At 39.3% G+C, this 21,000-nt stretch overlaps 2 protein-coding genes across 2 annotated transcripts; both read left to right on the top strand.

The window, feature by feature from the left end:
* The first annotated feature begins 133 nt into the window (after positions 1 to 133).
* On the top strand, positions 134 to 13,817 carry LOC137281039 (transcriptional repressor Rhit-like). The gene is made up of 4 exons (XM_067812192.1): positions 134 to 137; positions 917 to 1,135; positions 10,465 to 10,698; positions 13,405 to 13,817. The coding sequence occupies exons 1-4, from the start codon at positions 134 to 136 to the stop codon at positions 13,815 to 13,817; spliced, it is 870 nt and encodes a 289-aa protein (XP_067668293.1).
* A 1,527-nt stretch (positions 13,818 to 15,344) lies between these two features.
* On the top strand, positions 15,345 to 15,944 carry LOC137281038 (uncharacterized). The gene has a single exon (XM_067812191.1). The coding sequence runs from the start codon at positions 15,345 to 15,347 to the stop codon at positions 15,942 to 15,944; it is 600 nt and encodes a 199-aa protein (XP_067668292.1).
* The last annotated feature ends 5,056 nt before the right edge of the window (positions 15,945 to 21,000 follow it).

The following is a 21,000-nucleotide window of genomic DNA, read 5'->3' as shown; positions in this document are numbered from 1 at the left end:
GTTGGTCCTCAAGGTGTCTTGGCTGTTGCTGAGGTTTTAGTAGACTGTGGGCAGTGTTCTGGGATTGTGCTGCTGTGCCAGATTTCTAAACTTGTAGTACTTCCAAATTTATTTCTTTGGTTTTTGAGGTGAGATGGGTTAGCTTAATATATCAAACGTATGTTTGTCACGCTGAATACCTGAGTTTTTTTCTCACATGGATACAATGTGTGTAGCCTAAATCTAGTGTTCGTTATTGTGATATTGCTGGAGTATTGGTAAAAGCAGTGTAAAACCATACTTACTCACTCACTGTTGGGTTTTGTCTGACCTGCTACAGGATCAAGAAACAATTTTCAATCCGGTGCGATTATGATTATTACAGATCAGTCCCCGAATAATAGGTTTCAGCACTGAAATACTGAAGTAGTGTGTGGTCACGTGATGCTTTCGCGTTTCTTTATAGGTAACTGTACATTTCACAGGCAAAGCTGGATGTATATCAGCTGGTGATAAAGGTCTGTGTTCTGAAGCTGGAGGTTGTTCAGTGGTTAAAGTGTTCACTAGTCATGTTCCAGACTGGATTCCACACATTGGTACAATATATGAAGGTTATTTCTGATGTCTGCTGCAGTGATATTTGCTGGCATTAAACATAACTCCCTATGATGGATTGTGTTATCTTGTTGCATAGGTGATGTAATGAGGCATCTCTTTGCTTTTGGTGCCTGCTTTGTTATAAATCCCCCAAAGAGTTCAATTCTGGGTGGTCACATTATATTTTGGTACCATTAATTCTGGCCTCAGAACGTTCTCCAAAACTTTCTCTCAGCTGGAGCATAACTGACCAGGTTTGATGTCTGTTTCTTGGTGTACAGTGCCGATCTGACATATTGTGGATTGCTTGAAACTGATCTGAGCTTTTTGTTACTTTCAGGTCAAGGAGTTTCAGATGGTTTCAAGCAGGTTGGAAATGACAATACGGGATATCAGAAAGATCCAGGTTTCTTGTCAGATTTCCCATGGAACATATCTGTTGCGACTGCCTCAAGCCAAGGTTTCCTGAATTCGATGTTCAGGAAAACACCTGGCCAGGATGCGGAATCTGAGGGAAGTGGCCGTGTGGTCTGCCCTCAGTGTGGTAAGGTCCTGTCAAGTAAGAGGACCTTGAAGTACCACACAGCGGCTTTCCATGATAAGGTCACATATGGTTGTGCGTGTGGGAAGGTCTACACGTATCGATCAGGCTTAGTGTACCACAAACCCAGATGTCCTCTTCTCACACAAAAGACAGAACCAAAGTGAACTTACTAATCAATCAAATTTGAGATAGCAACAAAGAAGACATGCTCCGTTTCACCCATTTCTTTTCAAGTCATCGTAACCCAAATGTGTAGATCGATGCTTATGGTGTCAATCACTGGTTCATTTGGTCCAGAACAATAAACAAACAAATAATTAACTATATGCACCAGTCTCGTCAGTGATGTTACATATGTCAGATTTGGGATTACATTATCTTGGCATTGTGTATCCACATGTCAGGGAGTCGGACCACCTGATCCCTTTTATCACCTCTTGTGACAAGCAGGTGTTACTGAAGACAGATTTTAATCCGGATCTTCACTGGTTTGGGGATCATGATTGGACTTTTGACAGGATACATGTAAGCTTGATGTTTACCAAGCTTGCTGGCATACTTCTTCGTCAAATGGTAAAACTAGAAGTTCAACTCAAACATGTCACTTAATTAGTCAGTGGTGCATCTTTGTGATGCTTTGTTGAAACAGTAATTAATAACTCATACGTAATAACCGAGTCAGCGAGCCTGACCACCTGTTCCTGTTAGTCACCTCTTATGACAAGCTTGGGGTGCTAAGACAAATTCTGACCTGGATCTTTGCTAGGTTTGGGTCATGGCTGGGCTAGGATATAGGTAATCTTGATGGTTGCTGCTCGCTGGCATATTTTTTCATTAAAGGGAGTATCTAGATGGTTAACAAAAACATCTCAGTTGATTATTCAGATTGATTAAAACGATGAAGAGATGCATCTGCATGACCATTACTACACAAGCTTGTGTATGATGTCAACAAACCACGGAACATTATCAGGGATAATTCTGGATTTGAACCACAGTCACACCAAAGAAAGGCAACTCTGCCTCCTGTGCCCACTCCTGTGGAGAAAAGACCCCATGGCAAAGACTGATGGAGTCTAGTCACTGTATGCATGGTCTCAAGCTATTTTACATTGTTCTGATGATGACTCATTTACTGATTAAAAGGTGTTATATATATATAGGTTGTCATGGAAACCAATAAGGGAACACATGATAGTACAAGAGGTTGTTGTTCTCAAAGCAAATGTATTGTATGATTTTATTATCAGGTCTTGACTCATTTGCAAATATTATGTTGATCTGGTTAGATTATTTGATAGGATGTTGTGTGTGAGACCTATGAGGACATGTACTCATCGACACAAATAAACAAACACATGAAAGTATGAGTGTTTCTTAATTCTTTTCCAGGTTTCTTAAAAGTTGTGAGGTGACGATGGGTAATAATAAGTGTTAGCAGTCTGAGCGTACACTGAGGGTATGAGACCCGTGAAGGTCCCGGGGTAGAATAGGCCTTCAGCAACCCATGCTGGCCATGAAAGGCGACTATGCTTGTCAAAAGAGGCGACTAACGGGATCGGGTGGTCAGGCTCGCTGACTTGGTTGACACATGTCATCGGTTCCCAATTGCGCAGATCGATGGTCATGTTTTGATCACTGGATTGTCTGGTCCAGACTCGATTATTTAAAGACCCCTGCCGTACAGCTGGAATATTGCTGAGTGCAGCATAAAACTAAACTCACTCACTCACTCGCTAGTGAGGTGTGTATTACACTGTGAGTGAAATTCTGTACCTTCATGTGTTCCCTTATTTGTTTTTATGAGTATATATGAAATTAATCTTTTCAAAATCGCGGAACGTTTGGTGTTTTAGTGAAGTCTGGGCATTGATGTACAGCACTTACCCTTTATAATGGTGTTGTGTAGAGCTATTATAATATACATGTTTGTTTGCTATTCATTCTTAATTGTTGGTTGCAGGTCAACTGTAGTTCTCCCACTCAGTCGGTTTTCAGAACATCCTTTTAAATTAAAATTGTATTTTCTTAGTGTCGCTCTTGTAGGCTTTATAATTGACTTACTGACATCAATTTGTGATATTTGTGGACTGGGCCAGTGTAATTGTTACACTGTATTACTATTCAATGACAGAATATAGGCACATTGACATGTTAACATAGAAATATGTTTACAACTCATTTCTAGGCTGGTTCTTGTAGGAAATTGCTTTGGTGATCAATACTGTAACTCACAAGATTTTTGTGAGCATGATATGTTTGTGAAAACTGAGTGAGCTCGCAAAAATACCATGACGCAATTTGCAGGTCCAGTCAACAAATAATCCGTCTCATTATCTCCGTCTTATTATCAGCCACTAGTTTAAGACAACACAGAAAAGATAAGATAACAGAATATTTTATTTAAGTGTCACATGATATACTTTGCTAAAAGAGTGTCACACAGATGAATCAGTTGAAAAGTATACCATCCGGCCATATGGCCTGCGAGACACTATCACAGATTTATTCATATGCAGCGCTAAGGTTTGTGTATGTTCTAAATCTATTACATTGACATCATGGCAGCCCACCCTCAATCACGCCCACCCACCGTCACATAGTCGGTACGTCATTTGACAACAACGTTTAACATGGAGGAAGACTAATGACTTACATTACAAGTAGTCATATGTGGAACACATGGACACGCATGCACACACTCAACTCACACACCATACACACGCACGCATGCATCACACCACACACACACGATTAGTGTCAACCTTTCTTATGTTGGTGGATTTTCTTTAGGTAGAACTTTCAGTTGCAATTTATTTTTGAGAATTAGCTAAGTTACAAAAATATGATGCAAAAGCGTCTGTTGGTTGACACTTGTAAACATACATTGGTGCACAAATTTCTTGATTTACAGTAGCTAATTATTTAAAGCACCCTTGACTTATCCAGGAATATCTAAGATAACTGTTTCAGTTGTGTTGACATTGAAAAAAATATAGACATGCCAAATCTACTCCCTGAAGCATGCTGAAAGCATTATATTACTACCTATGGATGTAGAGAACATTCAGTTTAATTATCAACTCCCTGGGGAGCCCACAACCTACAAAGATGGTATTTATTTCAGTTGTATAGTTGTTCACTGTATGTATTTTGCACACGTTGTGGTCACGCAAGTCAAGACAGGTTTGTTTTGTTTTCAGAGTTAACACATTATGTAAGTTTATTTGTTTGATATTGTTTTGGATATTAGGACACCCCTTCATTTCAGTAGACTGTTTACTGGTTTTCAGATGTTAGCCTTTATGGTTATTACTTGAAAACAAATTACATCAGAATTAAAAATGGCCTCTATGATGGTGCAGGTATGCTTTCCGTGACAAGTTTCATTTATTCATGTCATGTGACTCTGAAAAATGGCAGACTTTGTGTCATGTGTTTGACAAATATGGTTTGTACAAACAGAATAAATTGTCTTCATGAAATGTCTCTTTATCTTTCTTGTGATGATAATTTGTGGATTGTCTGGTCAAGGCTTGATTATTTACAGACCATCACCATAAAGTGAAAAGTGTTAACATTATCCAATGGACCATTGGAACAACGCATATGCTGTCTGCTGCTGTCTGTTAATGTCTGCTGCTGTCTGCTGCTGTCTGTTAATATCTGCTACTGTCTGCTACTGTCTTCTGCTGTCTGCTACTGTCTTCTGTCTGCCACTGTCTGTTAATGTCTGCTACTGTCTTCTGCTGTCTGTTAATGTCTGTTGCTGTCTGCTACTGTCTGTCAATGTCTGTTGATGTCTGCTGTCTTCTTCTGTCTGCTACTGTCAGCTTATGTCTGCTAATGTCTGTATGCATCCTCAGCTCTTACTGTCTACATGTGTTAATTGTTGTCAGGATAGTTTTTATTAAGCATTCCAAATACTAAACAGTTTGAAAGAATAACCATTTGTGAATATCAGCTTGACAAATTCCATTGGACATTAAAAGAAAAATGGTGCAAAAAAATGATATGAATAGATCACACAGACGAGACCGGTCTACAGGATGGGTAACCATGCCCAGTGCTTCAGGAACAATCCATAACTCACATGTTATGTCTGAACCAGCAAACAGTCAGTCTTTAGTATTGTCCTTAGAGGATTCAGTTGTACTAAAGATACAAATGGAAGAGATATACATGGATCACTCTAAATCTGTGATTCACCAGGTGTTTGTGGAAAGGGTAGGCCTACCAATCTCATGGCCTGTGCTAGTTCTATTCAGACACTTAATGTAATGTCCATAGACTTATTTGTTATGTCAGTGTAGCATACATGATTTAATAAAGCAAGTTTAGGATGGATCTTTGTAAAACTTTTACAGGCAAATGTGAAATCATATCTGCTCTACACACGTAATTTCAGTTCAGTTTTCTGACCACTATAGTTAATATGAGATCACATTAATCATCTTACGTATTGCACCATGTGCAGCCATTAAAACTGACATGACTTGCTCTACTGCAATTCTAGTACATATTCCATCCTTGCTTATCTCACTTTGAGAAAGTATATAAGAGCTCAAGTAAAACATGCTCCTTTAAAAAAATGTAAATATTCATTCATATACGGTTCTGGTCACCATAGATTACCAATTGTATTCATGAAGGGCTACGGTTCTATTCATCAAATATGCAAGTATATCGTAACAGCCTAAGTTCTTGGCACTGTGCATAGGTTGATCAATTGTTGAAATTCAGTAAATAAGCAATGGAAAATTAAACAGATATTATGTCATTGTTGGGAAGATGATTCCTCACAAATATGCAAAATTTGACTAGTATCTTACGAAAATTGCATTCATGAAAATACTTTATGCTACTCTAAATATAACACACAAGTCTATATGGAAATTACATCAAGTGTGTGAACATGACTGTTATGTGTCCATACTACAGAATAACCATTCTCGATTATTGACTGTGGAAGATTCAGCTGGATCGTGATGATGTGTTCCTGATTTCCTTTGGAAGAGAGTTCCACAGTTCAGGGCTGGCAAAGGAGAGGGCTCGATGAGACAGTTGGTTTGGAGATATGCATAGGGTGAGGGGAGGCAGAGGATGATCGGAGACTTCGGTGGGGTGCATTTATGGAGATGAGTTGTTTGAGATAGTCCAGAAAGTTATCATTGTGGAGACAGTGTTGAGTCAGAATGAGGACACCGTGATGTGTCTAAATAAATCTGTAAGGACACCAGGTTATTTGCAAATAGGGTAGGGCAGTGCTCAACTATAGAACCTACCAGTCACACAACATGATATGTCTACACCACACAAAATGTGTCCACACTTGATTAGTGTTGTCGAAGATTCATCTGGATCTTGCTAAGTCTATTAGAACACCAGGTGTTTGCATAGAGGGTAACCGTACTGCTCTGCAGGTAGAATCTGCCACTCGCAAAGCATAACATGTCTGCAGCAGAGAGAAAAAAGCCCTGCCTACTGCCTGCTGAAGATTCATCTTAGCTTAACAGGCAACATACTGAATATCACCAGGGTATACTTTCCAATAAATCTCTACTATACCCTGGATGCATCTTTATTACCTCCCTTTGCTGGCCCTGCATTCTCACAGTAGCCAGTCAGATAGGCTTGATGAGCTTGCCAGTGTTAACAAAGATAGTGGTTGCAGCCGGGACGGTTTGTTTGTAGTGCAACTCAGATTTTGGGGAACTCATACAGACAAATGGACAGGTTTGAAACTTTAAAAAAAGTTGCAAAAACTCCTACCTCTTTCAGAGTACCTCAGCATCATTTGTGTTGCCAAGTTCGATAATCAGTTACATAATTTAAAATGTGAAGGTGAGTTTTGATTGGTCCGCACAACTTCCCAGTGTAGACACCTGATTGGATAAAAAGCCAGCCAAGGTATTACTCTTTCTCAGTAAAGATTCTTTTTGGGTTGAGTCCAATCCAGGATTCGAACACACATTCTGAGGGAAAGACACATAAACAGCAGCACACAAAGACAGCAATCTCTCCCACTCAACTTCAGTGACAAGTGAAGAAAAAGGTACAAGAATCAGTACTTCACGGAGCATTGCTGAGTGTGGCATAAAAACTAAACTCACTGAAACTCACTCACTCACTCACTCACTGTGAAAGCGTAATTTCCCAAATGTGTAGCATAGGTAACATATATGAAGATGAGTAGAAAGACATCACCAATAATCTATATATAAGCTTACTGCATTATTTCAGATAAGATTTGATTTAAGAAAATGAAACACTGTTAAAGTGATATTAAACCCCAAAACACTTGTTCAGAAAAGGTGGTTTATGGTACCTGTGTGGTTAAAACGCTCACTAGTTGCTGCAAGGCCCGGGTTGGATTCTCCACATGGCTACAGCCCATTTCTGGTGTCCCCTGCTGTGATATTGCTGAATTATTGCTAAAATAGGGTAATGAAACAGTTGCTCCTCTGTTTTGAATATGTATGAAGGATGCAGTCTCCTGTTTAGACAGCTTTCATCAACAATACTTATTCTGTATCCTTTTATTCTTATATTGCACAATTCTGGTTTGTATTGCTAACACTAAAATTACTTTGTGTCTGTCTATCTGAGAATGTTGAAGATAAAAAAATGACTGAATTGAGACAACCTTAATATGCTTAAATTATCATATTCCGGTATATATTCAGGATTTTTCTTATTAAATATATCTTCTGTTAATATACACTTGTCTTCAAACAACCACAAAAATCAATCATGGAGTCACAAAATTGGCTGTTCAGCATCCCATACATACTCACCAATTTTGAAAGAATCAACTAAATCTCTCACTTGCCACTGATTACCTCAAAGGTACAGAGAGACCCTGGATACCTGGACCACAAATAATAAACTTTCTGGTCAATTCCCCTAAAACACAATTTCTTACGCTCTGAAGGTGACTGTAAACACAATCTCTTACGCTCTGAAGGTGACTGTAAACACAATCCCTTACGCTCTGAAGGTGACTGTAAACACTATCTCTTGCGCTCTGAAGGTGACTGTAAACACAATCTCTTGCGCTCTGAAGGTGACTGTAAACACAATCTCTTGCACTCTGAAGGTGACTGTCCGTAACAGATATTTGTTTTTTGTGGCTGAACAGTAAATTTTCCAAAAGAACCAACTAAATCAGTACAGGATCGACTCACTTATCCACACGAAGCTTCGATCTTCCACTGACCTTTTGAAGTGAAGTGCGAGTGTTCAGGTGTTTTGATACGAGACATGGTCTGCTAATCTGGATTAATGACTTATCAGCGGGTGAATTGTAATTGTGCATCAAAATGACCGTGGTGCTGTTTTGGAAGTGATTTTAACCCAGAACTGTATGCTGTCTACCATTTCAACAACAAAGTCTTGGAAGACAGAAATCCAGATATCTGGATATTCAGTTATCCAGACAGTATATGCAAAAATATATGTGTCTGGATATCCAGGGTCTCACTGTACATGACTCCATGATATGGTAAGTGCCAGCACTCACCTCTGCTGTTGAAGGCTATATAAAACCAGGTAACTTCCATTTGACTTCTGTAGTAATATTTTTTAAAAATGAACTAAACCATCAGCAGCTATAAGAAAAGCTGCAAAGAGAACAAAAGAAATTCCACCTCACCCAGCTCCTTTCCCAAGTGCAGGAAACAAAGCAGACCAGCCCCAGTTCCACACAAAATGTCACCCACTTAAACCATCTGTAGTCACATTCAGCAGAAGTCATCATGTTAAAAATAATTGCACTGAATATGAAAAATGGGGTCAGTTTTGATTACTGGAACAATGTACATTCAGAAAAACGAAAAAGTACAGAAAATCACCTGACAGCTGACAAATGATTCAGTCTGCTCTGAGGACTCCCTACATAAACTGTTTGTTAAATCAACGGATTCTGATCTGGTGTAGTAAGAAATGTAAGGGCTTTGCCTCCTGAGCGTGTTCTTACATGTCATCTTAACTGATGGAACTGATTTTCTGTGGGTTCGTTTTTATAAAGTAGTGTGCGTTTCATCATTGTGACGTTGTTGAAGGTCTATTTCCAAATATGAATCGTAAGAAGCGACTTACAGGATCGAGTGGTCAGGCTTGCTGACTTGGTTGACACATGTCATCGGTTTCCAAATGCACAGATTGATGCTCATGATGTTGATCACTGGATTGTCTGGTCCAGGCTCAGTTATTTACAGACTGCTGAAATATAGCTGGAATATTGCTGAGTGCAGAGTAAAACTAAATTCACTCACTCAATCTAAATGTAAATCATTTTATAGATCTTGTCCAGATGAACCACTGGAAACTTTACCATGATGTGAATGAAATACCAAACAGGAAGATCATATTATTCATTTTAATTATTAATTATCAGCACTTGTGCTGATTTATTGTATTCATTAGGAATATAATATATACTCTTTAAAAGAAGTAGGGGATAGGAAGTATAAGCCTTTGATTTTGACTGTTCTTCAAGAATGCCAATGAGAAACCATTTTTCAAGAGCGATAACTGTACCAACAACTATGGTCGTAAGGAAGTGCAAGTGGTGATGCACTCTCAAAACATTATCACATCTACATTGGCTCATTCTGACATATCTCTTCTTTCAATCTGAAATTAAAAGTGAAGTTCCTCTACTTTTTTTAAAGAGTATATTAGGATGAAGTATCAAATTATCATCCAAATGTCGAGGGAGCCAGTTTGTTTTAGATCAGTATGGATATTATGTATTCGGTTGAAGTATCAAATTATTATTCATATGTGGAGTGAGCCAGTTTGTTTTATATCAATATGGATATTATGTATTAGACTGAAGTATCAAATTGTTATTCATATGTCGAGTGGCCAGTTTGTTTTAGATCAATATGGATATTATGTATTCGGTTGAAGTATCAAATTATTATTCATATGTGGAGTGAGCCAGTTTGTTTTATATCAATATGGATATTATGTATTAGACTGAAGTATCAAATTATTATTCATATGTCGAGTGGCCAGTTTGTTTTAGATCAGTATGGATATTATGTATTCGGTTGAAGTATCAAATTATTATTCATATGTGGAGTGAGCCAGTTTGTTTTATATCAATATGGATATTATGTATTAGACTGAAGTATCAAATTGTTATTCATATGTCGAGTGGCCAGTTTGTTTTAGATCAATATGGATATTATGTATTAGGCTGATTATTATTCATATAATTCAAGGCTACAGAGCCTTGTGGTTCTTCTCTACATTGTATGTATTCATATCTATAGGCTATACCCATGGATGTCGTACATGAAGAATTGGTCAAGCTCTGGCTTTGTTACTTTCAGGTGATCCTATGACCCAGGGCCAAGTCTGGGGACCTCAAGCTGGACTCCCCTTGCCAAACTTTATGCACATGAGCCCTTCAATGAATGCCGTGTTTCAGTGTGTGAGCCCATCCTCTGGTGGGCCAACTGTCAGGAAGAGAGCATGGCCATGTCCCCAGTGTGGGAAGTCCTTCTCCGACCAGGGGGCTCTCATCTACCACAAGGAAGCCATCCATGACAGGAAGGTGTTTCAGTGTCAGTGTGGGAAGGTGTACAAGTATAGGACCGGACTTATTGGCCATCGCAAAGTGTGTAGTGTCTTAGCATTGGGTGCTGAACATGGTTAAATGGACACCTAGTCTCGGTCTTCTATATGCTGTTCAGGTATCAGAGTTTTGTTTGTTGTTTATTGCCGCACTCGGTGATATCTCTGTCACATGACATTAGCTTTTAAATAGTAGATCTTGATCAGACAATCTAGCGATTGAGAATTTATGCCACACATAGCAATATTCCAGCAATGTCATGGAATCAAATGGACTTCACATCATGCCCATTTGGGGAATCAAACCGGGTTTTCAGCGTGATGAGTGAATGCTTTAACCACTAGGCTTCTCCACCAACCCTGAAAAACTGGTCATCGTGATGATATATACTCTTCAAAGAAAGTAGGGGAACTGTACTTTCAATCTATGATTGTTGAAATTGGGAGATATATGGGATTGAATCAATATGGACACAATAATAATGGATGTTTTGAGAATGTATCACCACATGGATTTCATTCAAAGCAAAGCTGTTCGTTCAGTTATCCCCCTTGTTAGGTGACTGGACGGTCTAAGTGAACTTAGTCACAGTGTATTTCGTTACACTCCACCACTGAGTCTAACAAAACCTTATGGGAGGTCGCGTCAGGTAACCTTTGAGATTGACCAATCAGAACACAGGTTACCAAATTGCTCGCTTCCGGGTGATGCACACGGCGTATGTACAACCATGACAACGGTGAGTAAACAGTCACTAAAAATGGTGTTTTTGGCAATATTCAAGGATGTCGTCTTGCGGAAATATTAGCTAATGGTAACCATGTCAACAGAAACCCCAAAGCATATATACTGCAGGTAAAAAAAATTATGTTATATGCGGATTTTTGTTTGTGGAGTGATCTGTGTCAGTGACCTGAATATTTTGAAAGTCCCTCCTATCCCTAAATTGTAGCCGTTATCTGACTGGTTAAATCTACTTAACCGTCTCGCCTTTTATTTGACGGTCATTGGTCGCTCAAAGGTTACCTGACGCGACCTTCAAAGAGGTTTTGTTACACTCAGAGGTGGAGTGTAACGAAGTTTACTTAGACTGGGTGATTGGAGTATGACATGAAAATTTCAGGTTTACAATTTTCAGTCAGTAGTGTATGATTTGACTCTGAAAACCCTGACCATGCACAGATGCAAGAAAATTATTGGAAAAAATAGTCTGCAGTGATTTATTGACCTGCCGTAAAAATGTCAAGATTCATAATGACACCCCATGCACGTGTAGGAGGCTCCCACGTTGTTCACGTGTTTCCCATGCATTGTGTTTGTGTGTGGTGATAACGTGAAATGATGCTGCATACACAAGATGAATGTCATTGTAACGTTCCTCAATGGCTTTTCTTTCTACCAGACTTCAAAGTTCAGGTTCAACTACATGTTTTGAAGAGTATATACAGCTTCAATACACTGACAAGCATCAACAAAGTCAACAAGTACTTATACACATTGTTCACCTCGAGTGACAAGACCAATTCTCAAATACACCTTCTGAGTTGACTTGCATGAATTGCTGGAGACGGATTCCTAATGGGGTCTTCCTCTGGACCACAAAATCTCTGCCTTGCACCTAGCAGATGTATTCAAAAATAACAAATATTCGTTTTCACTTTTCAACAAATCAGTAAATGCACAACAGCGTCTCTTAATTGTCTGGTCAATCACCAGATTGTCTGGTTTGTTTTGAGACAGTTGTCACTAGACTGAAGGCCTGTTGGCTGTAGGTCAATTTTTCATCCATATTGTTTGAAAGACTGAACAGGATATGTTTGCCCTTTTCACAAACACCAGGTGTTATCACAGATTTTAAGGGAACCACTATTTTGACTATTGACCCAATTGTTTTATAGACTGGTTAAGTTTCTTGCACTGATGTTTTGTTTCCAGTAACAACTTAAAACGGAAACCTGTCGCCCATTTTTGATGCTTCTTATACAAGCGCCTGTGAAGGTCCCGGGGTAGAATAGGCGTTCAGCAACCCATGCTGGCCATAAAAGCGACTCTGTTTGTTGTAAGAGGCAGCTAATGGGATCGGGTGGTCAGGCTCACTGACTTGGTTGACACATGCCATCAGTTCCCAATTGCGTAGATCGATGCTCATGTTGTTGGTCACTGAATTGTCTGGTCCAGACTTGATTATTTACAGACCGCTGCCATATAGCTGTAATATTGCTGAGTGTGGCGTAAAACTAAACTCACTCACTCACTCACTCACTCACTCACTCTTTTAGAAGGAAATCAGTCGTAAGGCTTACAAAAAACTAAATATACTACATGTATTTGCATGCGGTAATGATTAAACCATTAATATATGACAGAACTGCACCTTCGAATAATTTGTGACTGATACTCAGGGCTGGATTGTTGTAGTGGGCAATGACTGAGGGTGATCAGACTGATGTTTTGATGTACATTCTTAAACCATTATCAACTTCTACAATGCTGATCAAATAATTGAAATACTGGCTTTTGCATACCAGGTAAACATTTCCTTTCCAGATAGCTGCACAGCACTTTGGCATCTGGAGGATGACTTAACACCACCAAGTAGGGTTCATGCTGCCACATTGTTGTATTCAGTGTTTCACTCCACCATGTTAATGCCAAACAGACAACCATTGTGACATGACTTTCTTGTTCATTTCAGACTGTGGATCCTTTCCAAAACTGCACACGTCCAATTATCTCCCAGTCGGAGAACAAACATATGGCAGTCATCTTGGAAGTTTTTCGGAACAATTGTCCTACCCTCAGGGATCAGGTGTGTTACCAATGGGATCGATTCACAGACTTATGTCCGAGAGACCTGTAGACCTGCCAGGCAGCAGTGGATTGCTTGTGTCACCTTCTGGCGGAAAAACGAAAAGGAAACGAACAGCCTGCCCCGTGTGTGAGAGACTGTTCTCAGATCAGAGAGCCATGTTGTATCACAAGGAGTCTGCTCATGAGGACAAAGTCTTCCCTTGTGAATGTGGGAAGGTGTACAAGCATAAACCAAACCTGATGGCACATGCCAAGCGATGTTTCCATCGACTGACTTTGGTTCAGAAGGTGGAGTGATTTGATGACTGAAGTGCATTTTGTAAATATAATGTTTGTTTGGACAGGTTTAGGACTCTGACTGCCTTGCAGATCTGCTTTGGATTTTATAGACTTTAAGTTCACAATCCGGCTATATCTTCATATGTCCTTGATGGCAACAAACAGTACTTTAAGAGTGTATTTGCATAGAGCTGATGCTGGACCAATCAGCAAACTTCGACAATTCCCTTGTTAACTGTTGGTTGCCAAAAGTGACCTTCACACAGCAAACTATGGTGTGACAACTCATGTTGTTGAGATTGTCAAACTTGCATTTTCCACATCAAACACATGGTGTCAAACTTCCATGTCATCAGAGCACGTCCTTATCGGTCTGGTCAGGTAGCAGTTTGTTTGACCTCGGATGGTTGTTTCTGAACAACAAGAGTTTGACAACACGTCACATGTCAAAATCGAATTTGAAAACACCAAAGATTTGATGGAAAAGTTGATGAGAATAGAGACTGATCCTTTTTCTTAACAACAGTTTGACTACTCTGAAATTGGTGTTGGTGGGAAGTTGTTAAATGTTCACACACTCAAAATCAGGGCCTAGATTTTCGAAGCTCTCGTAGCGCCAAGGTAGTCATAAGTTATGTATGGCATTTATGACTGTCTTAGCGCTGAGAGAGCTTTGAAAATCTAGACCACTATACAGAAGGATTATTATTAGAAATCCAACAAGTCTTTTGCAGTATCTTATTACCCAGAGAAAGTATTTCTGATTTCAAATATGTATCTGTTCAGTTGTGACAAGGTGCATATTGTATATTTTGTTCTCATTCACTAAGGCCAGGATTGACGTTATACAGATATGTAGTAATGTTGTTTTTAGTAGATATTTTAGTCTTTTTTTAATTCAAAAGGAAATACAGATAGATAAAGTGAAGACTTCATCAGTTAGGGACGTTATGATATATATCAGTACTGTGAAAATTATGTGTTATATTTGATAGAAGAAATGTGACATTTCAATAAAAGTCTTACTGCAGTAATTCTCGTATCTGTTGTATTTCTATGAGCATTTTATCCCTTATCATGGGTGGTAAGGTAGCCTAGTTGATACAGCATTGGCTTGGCACATCAAAGACCCCGGGTTCGATTACTCACATGGATTCATTGTGTGAAGCTACTTTCTGGTGTCCCTTGCTGTTATATAGCCAGGATATTGCTAAAAGCAATGTGAGACCAAATTCACTCATTATTCTGTATCAGTACAAATAACTGCAAATGTGAAGGATAACAGCTCAGGACTGAAACCTTGGACTCCACCATAATTTCTGTTCTACCAAACCAATCCCCACACATTTCACAAATATGTATGTATGTATTCTAAATGGACATAGTCTGAACGTCCATAATAGAAAAGCAATTGTATATGGATATTTTAATCTTGGAGAGAGGACTCCAATCACATTTATGTTGGTATTTTGATAACAAGAAAGAACATATCCCCATTAATATATTTGTCCAAGTGCACGAATGAAAGCAGAGGGGGTGATCAAAATGTCTGCCTTGCTTGGTAGCAGTCTATACCTCTCAGATTTCTATTCAGGCATGGTCCTGTTCAAGCCTTTCATGGTTTATTCAAGCATGGTCCTGTTCAAGCCTTTCATGGTCTATTCAAGCATGGTCCTGTTCAAGCCTTTCATGGTCTATTCTAGCATGGTCCTGTTCAAGCCTTTCATGGTCTATTCTAGCATGGTCCTGTTCAAGCCTTTCATGGTCTATTCAAGTATGGTCCTGTTCAAGCCTTTCATGGTCTATTCTAGCATGGTCCTGTTCAAGCCTTTCATGGTCTATTCAAGTATGGTCCTGTTCAAGCCTTTCATGGTCTATTCTAGCATGGTCCTGTTCAAGCCTTTCATGGTCTATTCTAGCATGGTCCTGTTCAAGCCTTTCATGGTCTATTCTAGCATGGTCCTGTTCAAGCCTTTCATGGTCTATTCAAGTATGGTCCTGTTCAAGCCTTTCATGGTCTATTCTAGCATGGTCCTGTTCAAGCCTTTCATGGTCTATTCAAGTATGGTCCTGTTCAAGCCTTTCATGGTCTATTCAAGCATGGTCCTGTTCAAGCCTTTCATGGCCTATTATATCATCAAGTGACCTTATCAGAGCTTTAATTTGTCACCAAATGACAACAAACTGTCCACAAGACAGACAAGACAGATGGCATAGACATTACCAAGTTGGTAGGAATTGGAACCTTTAGCATCTGACAGATACTCCCTGACCTGGGGTAATATGTCAGCACTTTGAGCATGCACTATGAATAGATAAATGCGCAATATGAATGGGAATATCATTATGTTTTACAGATTATTTTCATTATAATTATTTCAATGGTTGCTCAGAGTTGTTTGATAAATTCTTTATAGTGTATATTTAGAGGACAATTTCCAAATTTGTCCCCCTGACAAAATATCCTTATTTGGACTTCAAATGCATTGATGTTTTTTAGGAACAATTGACTATTGCATGTGTTTGTGGAAAGTCCCACTGACGAACATTTGGTCACTGTTTAATATAGCTGAAACTGTACAAGAGTCAATGCCTTTTCCAGAGATTTCTTGTGGATGTGAAAAGGGTTTTGTCGCCTTTTCAATCAACCTTTTTGTCCTTTTGTGAGGGATGGTTTTTGGTATCCAATATGGCTGCAATATTATGAACAGTTTTATGGATTATGGAGTTTTTATTTCCTATGAAGATCTGTCTGAGACAATCATTTTTCGACATGGCTGTCATTCACACTTACCACTCACTTGAAAACAGTCAAATCATTCACCCAGTGTTCATAATATTGTTGTGAAATGGCAGGATCAAAAATTTATATTTTCATATTTTGTATTTTTGACAGGTACAAAACATACATAATTGTTTGTTTATGCATCCTAGTGTTCACATCTATCAACTTAAAGGGTTCTCATTCATTCGTGACCAATTTGTGTTGTTCTAGGATAAGACAGGGTTGAGAGGGGATTTTAGATCATGAGGCTAAAGATTGAAGGTTGTTTGGTCCCCGCTGCTGTTTAAAGGGCTTTGGTGGATCATTCAGGGGTTTCAAGGGTTGTCATATATATGTGTTTTCGGATATGTCCATGTGTGGCCAGAAGTGTTTTCCAGTGCAGTCCAATGGCATTTGCCAAAATGGTTCCCTTTTTATGATGCGTCTGTGTTGGGTGCCATTGGTAGAGGTGTGCACACTCACTCCAGGGGACACCTGTTATTCTTTGGCAGGTGGTTGGATTTCTTGATGTACATCCATCTTTGGCAGATGTCGCTATATTTGACCGTTGGCAGCATAGCATGTAATGCCTATCACTATTGTCAAGAATATCATGCTGAGGTTTGAAATGTTACAGTGAGGTGTCTTGGAAGGTTGTTTCTCACCAACATCGAGATCTTGGGCACTTGTTAGTTCCGTCATTAATGAAGAAATGTCTATATTTTTGCAGGGCTTTTAAGAGGAAGTGATTGTCCTCGATGTGTCCTTTACACCTTCAATATGAAACAACACAGCTTTAACTTCTGTAAGAACAAATCACGATAAGGTCGTGCCACACGGAATATACATAACAACGGAAAGGCAATAGTACTGTAAGATTCTGGAACATGTTTTTGAAACTTTCCATATGAAAAAAAACCCAAAACTGTTCGTCCTTTAGAGGTTGTAGTTAACTTTTCTGAATAGTGGAGGGACACTGTCCACTTTCGAGGATGTGAAGCAGCAGAGTACCAGGGAACTCCTGGGGGTATGCTTGGGGCATGCTTGAGGCATGCTTGGGGTATTTTCCCCGGGAATTTGTTAAAACTAGATACTCTCAGATGCAATTTCCTGCTTTCAGAAGGTAAAATGACTCCATTTATGTAATGTCCAATTTTGTGTAAAATATGATTTTTTTCCTTCTACGTTTGACAAATTTGTTTCATGTTTTTAGAAAGGTCTCTTTGTTCAAAATTGTAGCATCTGAACATGATGTTCTGAATTTAGGTTTCTAAATGTGTTAAAACATATCTGTATACCTGTATATGCAAAAGAACTACTTTGTTCGGTTTACATATTAATATACAAAGAGGGCATTTCTTAATTCAGTTTACAGTCCAGAAATTTACATGCAATACATATCTTCAGATTGGTTCAATATTTACCAGTCACTCAGTCTACTTACTGCAACTTAACAACATAAATCAGACAGATTGCTATATTTACCATCAACCATGAAAGTAACACATGTCTAATGGAATACGTGTATCAAAATCTTGACTCCACTATACACTTCCAGCTGTATCTGAATTCCTCGTTGTCCTAGAGTAGACAGAGCATGGACTTGGCATCAAAGGTGTGTTTCTGTATATGTGTAGCACTGTCAGACCAGTTAGATGTTCTGTGTTCATTGTAGCACCTGTCGGCAGGTTGTGCCTCAAAGGGGGCAGATGAAAGACCGTCCACAAGGCATACTGCCGACTGTATGACTGGGACGGGTTCACGTTTTCAACCCAGGTCCCCCCACCCCCCACCCTATTACCCTATCACCCTTTGACCCTACCCGACCCAGATACCCACTACATTGATTCCTGACATCAAATTTGTAAGAAATGGCAGTATATTCATCAGCTTGGTAGGGCTACAATTTCGAGTTTTTCAATATCTTAGCTTCAAAGCTAAATCTTCAAAGACAATAAATTTTTTAACCATGAAATGATGACACATTACTACATTGTTTAGTGTATTAGTCACATGATCATAATGGGTACCTGGGTTACTCGTCCCTGCTGTAGTCGACTGGTGTGGTCCTGAACGCTATCAGATCAAGTTACCATATGATCAAGAAAATGTTTCATTGTGCATTCACTGTTTTGTATGTAATTCCTATTTTGTCTCTCCTGTCCAGAGTCTATCCTGGAGTCGTGTGGATTGAATGCTCTCCTTCTTCTGATTATGTCTAGTCTTCGTTAATTATCATTGGGTATTGCACAATGTGCCTTCAGTTGATGGGGCACAGGTAGTCTCTGTCGATGCCCAGGATTTCTTATTCTGTTTATTACTGGTTGTTTTTAAAATATGTGATAGTATCATTCTGGTACTGATCATCTGTCAGATGGGCTGCCCGCAATCTATGCGTCATTAACCGCGATGTGGATTTCAGTGCGCCGATGAGCGTATATGACACTCAAAATAGTGTTATGTCATTACTTTGATGTACAGAAAATAATCTGTAAAATAATTCTAGGGGTCGACATCTGCCCCCCAGCATCCCGCTTGGCTACATACGGCCCTGCCTTTTGTTGGACATAAATGATATATTGAATGTTTCCACGATGATGCATGAACATTTCTAATTCCAGAGCGAGGCAGTGAAGACGTGGCTCAGGACCTCCTCTTCTGTGACTTCTGCAGCTTCTCTTCCATCAGCCAGCACGACCTTGACCTTCATATAGCAACATCACACACAGCTGGAGACACCGGGGTCTTCTTGTGTGACAGCTGCAATCAAACCTTCACCACCCAGCACGGGTACTACTACCATCTGATCGAGCAACACGGTTACAGGGGACAGTTCGAATGTCGCCATTGTCGTCTGCAGTGCGGCACCTTGGATGAACACCAACTCCACGTGGAGAGCCACGCCCATGAGTCCTTCCAAGGCAGTGCTTCTTTCCTTCAATGTCCACACTGTTTTAAACATTTCTCCCGCAAACATACATTACAGCACCACATGAGAAACTGCGGACTTCGAACAGATATCGATAAAGCGTTTTTGTGCACCATGTGCAACACCAATTTTTCGTCCAAAAGAGCTTTGAATACACACGTTAATGGCATGCATAAAAATAAGCTGTATGTCTGTGGCGTGTGTGGTGAGAGATTTCGCTGGAGAGCTGCCTTAAGAAACCATAGGTTGAAAAGTCCAGAATGTCAGCTGAAGAAAACATAAAATCGTTAACTTTGTCTTTACAATTATGTAGTGATCTACAACCCTTGAAGGTCCCCGGGTAGAATGGGCCTTCAGTAACCCATACTTGCCATAAAAGGCGACTATACATTTCGTAACAGGCGACTAACGGGATCGGGTGGTCAGGTTCGCTGACTTGGTTGACACGTCATCGGTTCCCAATTGTGCAGATCGATGCTCGATTATTTACAGACCGCCTCCATATAGCTGGAATACTGCTATAAAATATCAACTCGCTCACCCACTCAGTTATCTACCGATATGAAACATGTATTACATTGTTTATTTCAAATAAAACATGCCAGGTAGAGAAAACCCAGAAAATTCGTAAATTTGTCAGTAGCCATGTGTGTGGAGTGATCCCCCTATCTGAGACATGGGTAATATTATTTGTTGCAACTGCCAGGTAAAAATATGTAAAAGCCCTCAAGTTTTTTTTGTTTTTGTTTTTGTTTTTAAAGAGATATAAGTATTCTTTCAAAGATATGTGCGTTACTGGTACAACGAAACTGAAATCAGGAATCGGTGACATATTGTGTACAGCCAATCTCTTTTCAGAAATTAATCCTTTTTAAGTAAGTCGAGTTTGATGCCATTTGTAAATTTCAGTATTTCAATTCGGACAAAAGATGTTTATCATAAAAACGATACTGAAGTATACTACCCATCAACCTAAACTCACTGGTGTAAATGTAACCACTTGCTTCAGTCACCTGCTCTAAACTAGACTTTTAAAAACATATTCCATACTGTTGAAAGGTGCTGTTTACACATGAATTGATGTGTATTTTGTAACAAATTCGTAACGTTTGACAGATTATGTCATGAATTCAGCAAATGATTAAACTCAATGAATACTGATGAATTCTTAAAACTTTAAACCAAAACCCAGCTGTTCACATACATGATATTTGCACGTGACTTTCAGCAATTTGATGCATGATCCTCATGCAATTCATCTGTATAAGGTTTGCAGTTGGTTCCATTAAGTTAGTGGAGAAGTACGTCTTTGATGTAACCATATGTATACGCACACGCAAAAGTAACGCAAGTCAATTTAAAGATTATATGTATGTATTGTCCAACATTTAATACAAGACAGACAGACAAATAATTGAGGGAAGACATTTAATTGGTTACCAAGACAGATGGCATCATTAAGTTTTCGAAAGGTAAATGGGTTGACAAGAACGGCTCTCGCTGATGTG

The sequence above is a fragment of the Haliotis asinina genome, chromosome 4, assembly GCF_037392515.1.
Source record: "Haliotis asinina isolate JCU_RB_2024 chromosome 4, JCU_Hal_asi_v2, whole genome shotgun sequence".
In the NCBI taxonomy this organism is placed as follows: Eukaryota; Metazoa; Mollusca; class Gastropoda; order Lepetellida; family Haliotidae; genus Haliotis; species Haliotis asinina.
This window is presented reverse-complemented; position numbering and strand designations above follow the sequence as displayed.